Raw genomic sequence first — 8,779 nt, forward strand, 5'->3', positions numbered from 1 at the left:
CTCTTCTGCGTATCGTTCGCGATCGCCATTGGTGGATGTTCCCCTTCCATAGGGCACATCCCCGTTCCAGTTCGACATTCCAGCCGACCTCCTGACCTGCCGTCACTGTTCCTATCTCCTGTACATCCTCTGATGTTATATCCTAAGCGTTCAGCTGAGCGCCAACACTCTCCAGCTTGCCCGCTCCCGTAGTGCACCAGTGCTTTCCAACAGCAAGTCAGCGCCAGCCTGCACATTGACGTTCCCCTGACCGCTAGCCTTCTCCTTTTCATCCTCAGCCCCCTCCAATACTCTAGCAATCCCCCGATTGTCAACGCTCTCCAGCACAGCCCTGCCCTTCCAAAGAATAGTGTTTGCCAGCTCGCCAGCACTCGCCAGTGAAACTCCGCTTTCCAGCTCAAGCTCGTTAGCGCTCCCCTGTGCAACAGCACTCCCTGAGACATCAGGCTCTCATGCGCAGCCTCGGTATCAGGCTCACCAACGCTCTCCTGCACGAAAGCGCTCTCCAAACCAACAGCGCTCTCTTGTAAGTCACCCCACTCTCAAGCGCCAGTGGTCCACTGCACAACAGCGCTCTCCTGTGCCAAAACTCTCTCCAGTTCACCAGCACCCTCTAGCTCGTTGGCGCTCTCCAGCTTGCCAGTGCTCACCTGCGCGCTAGCGCTCTCTTGCAAATTTACCGGAAACTGCACACCACCATCCTCCTGTGTGGCGTCGTACTTCGCGCCTGCGCGTTCTTCGGAAACCGCACTAGCATCCTCCTGCTCAGCGTCTTCTGCACACTATTGCTCTCCTGTGTGCTCTCTGGCCCACCAGCGCTCCCCAATGCGCTAGCCCTCACTGTCCCACTTGCGCCATGGCCATAAGCATGTTCTACAGGCTCCTAGGTTTTAAGGAACATCGAGTAGACATCTCACCATCGTGTTATTCCCCTATCTGCAAATGCATTACAGTGCGACTGCCATGGAAAGGAAGAGGGGTCTCCACAGAAGGGTTCAGGATCCCGAAGCTGCAATCCTCGAAGGTGGATCCATCAACAGCAGAGACTCCTCTCAGGGAACTGTCAGTCCCTTTCCCTTCAGGGCCTTCAGGGGATCTGTTAGACAGTGCGTCAGTCAGTCAGCAGCCCTGGTTCAGGGCTATGGTCAGAGCAGTGGTGCAAGCCTTCAAGCCTGCTCTGTCTGCCAGCTCTTCGGAGCATTTTACAGCTACAGCAGACCTACTGTAAGGAACCAGAGCTTCTTTTCCCCTGAAGAGGAAGAAGGTCTCAGACGTCGTTACTTCCCCTAGGGTAAAGCTGACTCTTGTTAGGCTATCAAGGTTTGCTCCTGCATCTTCCACCGGACACTTTTCTACCTCACATCTGCCGAGGGGTTAATGCCAGGGAGGGGCTTCCTCTCTTCCACCTTCGGAGGAAGTTTCCCTTCGCATGGAGAGTTCTCTACCACCTATGGAAGTCAGGAGGGACATGACATTCTGGCTTTCGATGCTTGAGCCCTACTGCCTTCCTCGAAAGGAACCGAAGGACTCCAAGACTCTTCCAAAGTCCTCTTCAAGAACCTTCAAGCCTACAGATGCAGCCTGTCACTTGAGGGATGTGGGTGAACCCCCCCAGCAAGCCTTCAAGCCTGCTCTGTCTGCCAGCTCTTCGGAGCATCTTACAGCTACAGCAGACCTACTGTAAGGAACCAGAGCTTCTTTTCCCCTGAAGAGGAAGAAGGTCTCAGACGTCGTTACTTCCCCTAGGGTAAAGCTGACTCTTGTTAGGCTATCAAGGTTTGCTCCTGCATCTTCCACCGGACACTTTTCTACCTCACATCTGCCGAGGGGTTAATGCCAGGGAGGGGCTTCCTCTCTTCCACCTTCGGAGGAAGTTTCCCTTCGCATGGAGAGTTCTCTACCACCTATGGAAGTCAGGAGGGACATGACATTCTGGCTTTCGATGCTTGAGCCCTACTGCCTTCCTCGAAAGGAACCGAAGGACTCCAAGACTCTTCCAAAGTCCTCTTCAAGAACCTTCAAGCCTACAGATGCAGCCTGTCACTTGAGGGATGTGGGTGAACCCCCCCCCCCCCCCCCCCCCCGGAGAAGAGCTCTCAGGGGTGGAAGAAGGAGACTTCTCTGCAAGTCCAAATCCAACGTCGCAAGGAGAGCAGAAAGAGTCGGAACATGCATTCTGTCAGGTTCTGACTCTCATCAGGGTTCTCAATGGGTTTACCAACTGAGAGAGCAAAGACACAGTGTTTTTTGCACCTAGAAGCCCTCAGAGACCAGTGCAACCTTGCCTTGGTCTCAGGGCCTGAAGGGTGCCATGGCTACGATCACCCTACAGCTCTCGGAGCTCTCCTCCTCTCAACGTTCCGGCTGTACCACCAAGCTTCTCCCACCTCCTGTCTGCAGCAGAGGAGCTATTCTGAGATCTTAGACATGCCTCATCCAACTCTTCTTCTCCTCATACAGGCTACTTTGTGGCTTGATGTTTGGTTAGGGACCTTGGAAATCCTGGTAAGAACTGAAGATTTCTCAAAGAAATGTACCAGGGTTCTCACCATTACTCCCACCTGTACCAGGCTTTTGGGAGTCTCCTGCTTTAGGTGGACTTTATGCTTCCTCACCTGTTCCGGCAACTAATCCCTTTAGTGCGCCAGAAACTGCAGCCAGTGGACTAGGGAAGCAGTTCTTGGGTAACCCGGCCAAAGCCAATAGGCCAGAAATGGCTCCAGTAGCTACAGCTGAAGCAGTTCCCCTCTCTCCTCAGCAGCACTTAGTTCCACTCTCCAGGCCAGCAGACAACGGTGCTAAACATCATTCTAGCCGGTGGTAGTGGCTCTCAATAGTTTCTGTACAGGTAGTGCCACTCTACAAGAAGGGGCAGAACCACACACAAGGGTACTCTTCGGGACAGCAGATGGCAGTGTCCCCCTCCAGGCCAGCAGATGGCAGTGTCCCCCTCCAAGCCAGCAGACGGCAGTGTTCCCCTCCATGGCTGCAGACGGCAGTGTCCCCCTCCAGGGCTGCAGACGGCAGTGTCCTCCAGGGCAGCAGACAGCAACAAGCTTGGAACTTTCTTAGGTCACAAGCTGGGAACTTTGTTTGAATACTTTGACCTAGACCGAAAAGGCTCTTTCTTGGTGTTAATTGCTAAGAAATTTGCATCATAAACCTAATAGGATTGTATTTTGAAATAGGACTTTTATATTTTATATCTTTTTTTGGGGTGTTTGGGTGTTTTAGAAAAAAAAACCAGGTACATATGTTTTTATATTGATATAGGGGTGCCCAATTAGTGGGAGGCTTTATTTTCAAATAATTTTTCAGTCTTGTATTGTTTTTCAATTCTTATTCCATGTCATAGCAATGAACTTTTGTTACTAAGTGGTCTTCCCTTCGTTCAAGTATCCCCAGTACATGAGGACAGATGCCCACTTACAAGATGAGGAAGTCTTCAGGTGGACACCTCCTCCCTCTCTCTGATCTGGGCGTTTTATCAAGGCAAGGGAAACCATTCATCTTTGCTTGGCCCTCATCGCTCCCTTCTGGCCTCGGAAGCACTGGTTCCCAGACCTTTTTGAGGTCATAATGAAGCCTTTCAGATAGCTAGAGAGACCAGATCTACTCAAACAGCCTCACTTTCATCATTTTCTTCAGGAGCTCCACATGCTTGATCTTCATGCTTGGAGCCTGTCAGGAGGTTCTCTAGGTAAGAAGTCTTTTCATCTAGTTACCCTAAGCCATGTGATGCTATAGTCTATACAACGAGTTTTTCAAGTCAAATTGGCAGTTTTTTTTTACGCTGATGTAGGATGAAAGGTCATTCTCCTTCCAAACCCTCTCAGCCTAAAATTGCAGAATTCCTGGTCCATCTTCACAGGGATGGAGGGTATCTGTTGTTCTTGAGAAAGTACTGGACAGCACAAAGGCAACCAGAAAGAAACAACTTACCAAGTGAGTAATGTTACTTTGCCATAAGACTAGAACCAAAGCAAAGGCAGAGGGAGAGATATGAAAGAGTTTGTGGTAAATGTTCCTGTCTGATTACTGTAAAACCTTGTGTTCATGATTCTGGAGGAAGGCTCAGGAGTTCATAGCAGTATTAGCAAGACAATTTTGATGGTGACTGGAGAGGAAGTACAGTAAAGGAAATAAGACTATGGATGAAACTCTGTCTTTTTGAAGAGCAAGGGGAAAACTATTTAAAGAATAAAACCAATAATGTCACAGGAAATACTGTGGATTATAGAATCTACAAATAATATGAGATTTTTAGATGCCTGATTTGTGTAACAAGAATAGATAGAACACAGATCAATGTCTGTGGTTTGTATATTTAGGAAAAATGCAAATTACAGTACTATATGAATTTATTTTATTTTTTAGAAAACTCCATTAATTTTATTGAATTTTCCTCTTCTCCAACTGATTGTAGTTTTATTTTCTTCCAGACTTTTCATCTCAAAGGAAGGAATCATCCACCTCTTGCCGCTAATGCTTGTAAGCTACTGAAGGTATATGCCAGAGACGTAAGACTGGAAAAGAAAGGGTCATGTTGGAAGTTTTTGTTGTACTGTATGATGTCTGAGAATAGGAAGTTTAGTCTTAATTTCCTCTCTGAAGTCTATTGAAAATAATATTAAGGGGTGTTTCATCTTGTGATAGGGAGAGGATAATGAATTCTGAACCACCTTTTGAATTTTCAATGAAAAGTGAAATTGAAGATCCACTTTCACTTGCAGTCGATCCAGAAAATAATGATACGTCTGGCAGTGTTGCTCTCTTTAATGATGGCGCTCTTTTCTTGGATCCAAAAATGGAAGTCAAAGTAGAGCCAGAAATATTAGATTTTAGCGAAAGCTACTTGAAAAATTCCTTCGAGTACGATGCATCATTGAGTGAAAATGGTTCATTAAGTTGTAAAGGGGACGTCGATGATGAGGAAAGTGTAGACACTTACTTAGGGACAACTGTGAAAGAGGATAAAGGAAAAGAAAAGGGAAGACTTTTATGTGTAATCAGTGGAAGAGAATTATTACAGAAAGATGTTTTGAATCAAGAGGTGAATCAAATAAATGAGAAGCAGATAAAAAAAAGGATCTTTGGTAATGTTAACTCCAATGCTCTAGCTAGAAAGCGATGCACATGCAGTGAATGTGGGAAAGCTTTTCGTGATAGGTATAGTCTTGAATTACATTTAAGAATTCACACGGGAGAGAAGCCATACAAATGCAATGTCTGTTGCAAAGCTTTTACTAGAGAAGCCCATCTTACTGCACATTTAAGAATTCACACGGGAGAAAAATACAAATGTAATGTCTGCAGCAAAACATTTACTACAAAATCAAGTCTCACTGTACATGTAAGAATTCACACGGGAGAGAAATCATACAAATGCAATGTGTGTAGCAAAACATTTACAAGAGAAGCATATCTCATTGACCATTTAAGAATTCACACAGGAGAGAAGCCATACAAGTGCGATGTCTGTAGCAAAACATTTATTTCAAAAGCACAAATCACTAAACATTTAAGAATTCACATGGAAGAGAATCCATACAAATGCAATGTCTGTAGCAAAGCATTTGCTTCGAAACAATCTCTCACTTACCATTTAAGAATTCACACGGGAGAGAAGCCATACAAATGCAATGTCTGTAGCAAAACATTTGCTAGAGAAGCATATCTCATTGACCATTTAAGAATTCACACAGGAGAGAAGCCATACAAGTGCGATGTCTGTAGCAAAGCATTTGTTACAAAAGCACATCGCGCTTCACATTTAAGAATTCACACGGGAGAGAAGCCGTACAAATGCAATGTCTGTAGCAAAGCATTTACTCTGAAACAATCTCTCACTGAACATTTAAGAATTCACACGGGAGAGAAGCCATACAAGTGCAATGTCTGTAGCAAAGCATTTACTTGTAAACGTTCTCTCAATAAACATTTAAAAATTCACACGGGAGAGAAGCCATACAAGTGCAATGTCTGTAGCAAAGCATTTACTTCAAAAAAATATCTCACTAGACATAAGAAATCACATGAGAGATCTATTCCAATGTCATGAATGTGGCAAAATAAATCATTTAAAACTGAGACTCTATAAACATTTAAGAACTTACATGGAAGAAAAACCATTCATGTGCACTTACTGTGGTAAAGCATTTTGCTCTGAAGGTTTCCTCAAGAATCATCATAGAAGGAGGTGCTATAAAATCTAATATTGTGATCTGGAATAAAGGAGAAAAAACAGCAGAGATTATAGATGTGAGAGTTCTTACCCCTTCGCACGATTACCCAGGCCGTTAGCTCTCAGAGTCGACTTGGTGCCTCCAAACAGATCATGTGAAGCACAGAGCGACACCCCAGGTCAGGCATTAGCCAGTTAGTTTTTTGAACTTACACCCACCTAACGGTGAGTCTCCACTGTAAATATCGTAAGGGTATGTATGTAGTGCCATAACAAATGACAGATTTGGAAATAATTTGTATTTTTGTTGTATCCTTGTACAATCCTGGAGCTCTTAACCCTTTTACCCCCAGGCTATTTGTAAATTTCCAACCCTTAACCCCCATGGGGTTATTTTTTTTCAAGCACATTTTGCAGTATATTTTTTTTTAAATTGCTCTAACAGCCTTAATTTTGACATAGAGGGGTCAGGTTGGTCTCATTCTCTTGGAAAATGCCTGAAGTTTCTTAAAAAATTATCAAAAGTATGCAAAAAAATTTTTAAATAACATTTTTTTGCAAGGACGTACTGGTTCGTCCATGGGGGTAAAGGGATGAGTTTTGTGAAACGTACCAGTACGTCCTTTGGGGGTAAAAGGGTTAACACATACTGATCCCGCCATCACCCTCCCTCAGGAAGTCCTGCTGCAATTGCACAGTGACTTTCAGTTACAAGTGGTGGTGTGAGCAGAGTGGTTGGTCCAACTCTTGCTCTCCCTTCGCTAAGTAGCTAAAAGTTACTATTAGAAGCCAAGGGGCAAAAGCAAATTGCCACTAGCCAAAGGGAGCAAATAGTTGACAGTCTGGTGCAGTGAAGAAATAGGAATGTAAAGAATAAACTATATAAGAGAAAAATTAAATTATTTTAAGATAGATAACAATGTTGAATTAATAAGCATTATAAAAACCAGGAAATGAAACATCGCCAACCGATAAAACATTTGTATCAAGTTTGAACTTGTAAATATCTACTGATTCAGTTGCAGGGGCAGTAGTTGATTGGCTTGGTCACAGCCTAAATAAAGCTTAGAGAATAATATACAGCATTAAGCCTTTTGAAACAATGTTGGTGACATTGTCTCTTTTTTAAAGTAATACTGGATGATTCTACCTGCGTTTTGTACTGTAGTGAAGTTATAAATGTTAGCGGGAAGGAAGAATTAAAAGCCAGTCTGCTCATATTGGAATATGAAGCCATGCAATTATTTACAAAGTACTATGGTACGGAGATAGCTTCATTTTGGGGGTTTGAATATAAGTATAGTAATAAGGTAGAAAAGTATTTTTTAAGATTTATGTGATTTTCTTGATGTGATCTCTTTTGTGGTCTTAGTGACTAGTTTAGGTTTTATAATTTTCCATTGGATTGTCCTTGAGAGGAGAATCTTCATTAAAATATCTAACTATTTGGTTTCTCTTTCATTTCCACAAATGCTCTTCTCAAACATCTCAATCTGCATTGGTCTTTCTGGAGAGAGAGTTTCTCATCAAATGATTTCACAGCATTCTTAGTACAGTACTGTATTCAGGTTTCACAAGAATGAAGTTAAGATTTAAAGATATTTTGCTGAGTAATATTCCAAGTCCCAGGGCTGGGTCTTGTGGGTAAAATCCATAACCCAATTTATTTAAGAATAAATTCTACAGGTTTCAGTATTAATGTGAGTTTACAAAATCGAATATCTGATGTTATTAATTAAGTTTACAGTATATTGATTGTATTTGTGGTACAGAGCAGTAATCATGTCCAGAGGCTGTCATGGTTTGTTTTTTGGAAATTTGATTTGTTTGGGCTCATAGCTCACCCTAATGTTAACTGTACTAAGTGCAATCATTTGGGTTTAATTTCGGGTCAAGTTTGTTGTCGGTGTTTGCATAAGAAAAATAGAAGGCTAATGGATTAAAAGCAATATTTTATATATAACTTTCAAGAAATATTTGTTTGTTCCGTCACTTTATACAAACCTTCGCTATTTATAAGGATATTACATTTGGTGAGGCTGAAAGATGAGCCATAAGACTTTTATCGAGGGTTAACTACCCATTCCGCTAGTTTGTGGGGATAGGGGGTGTTGCTTGCTACCGCTCCCTCTCACACACCAGTGATTTAGGTCACTTTGGTTTTGGCTCATTGTCATTCTTCACCCTCTCCAAGTTATATTTTGGACTGCCATTAATGGTTTTTGTCTGTTCTTTCTCTTTAATAGTATGTGTTTGTGTTGACTTTTGCCACCATGCGTTTCTGCTCTGGACTTGAAGGTTGGCCCTGCGGTACCTTCATGTCGGCCGTGGACACCAACCTCCACACACTTTGTCCCACCTGGAGAGGTCAACGGTGTGATTGTGGTAATAAGTGTAATGAGTGTCGGGAGTGAGCTGGCTCCCAGTGGGAAAGGTTTGGGCAACGCCGGAAGAAGTCAAAGCGGGGTATTTATCTTTCAAAGGTTCCTTTGAAGGGAAAATAAACACAAGACCTCTTCTTCTGCTTCCCAACCTTCCACTGTTCTGTCCATCCTTTGAGGGGGAAGCTGCGTCCTTCATCTGTCTCCTGTGAGT

At 43.4% G+C, this 8,779-nt stretch overlaps 1 protein-coding gene across 1 annotated transcript; it reads left to right on the plus strand.

Moving 5' to 3' along the window:
• Positions 1 to 4,527: 4,527 nt before the first annotated feature.
• LOC137636638 (zinc finger protein 665-like) lies at positions 4,528 to 7,631 on the plus strand. The gene has a single exon (XM_068369035.1). The coding sequence runs from the start codon at positions 4,667 to 4,669 to the stop codon at positions 6,059 to 6,061; it is 1,395 nt and encodes a 464-aa protein (XP_068225136.1). The 5' UTR covers positions 4,528 to 4,666; the 3' UTR covers positions 6,062 to 7,631.
• Positions 7,632 to 8,779: the final 1,148 nt, after the last annotated feature.

This window comes from Palaemon carinicauda, unplaced genomic scaffold, assembly GCF_036898095.1.
Source record: "Palaemon carinicauda isolate YSFRI2023 unplaced genomic scaffold, ASM3689809v2 scaffold346, whole genome shotgun sequence".
Classification (NCBI taxonomy): domain Eukaryota; kingdom Metazoa; phylum Arthropoda; class Malacostraca; order Decapoda; family Palaemonidae; genus Palaemon; species Palaemon carinicauda.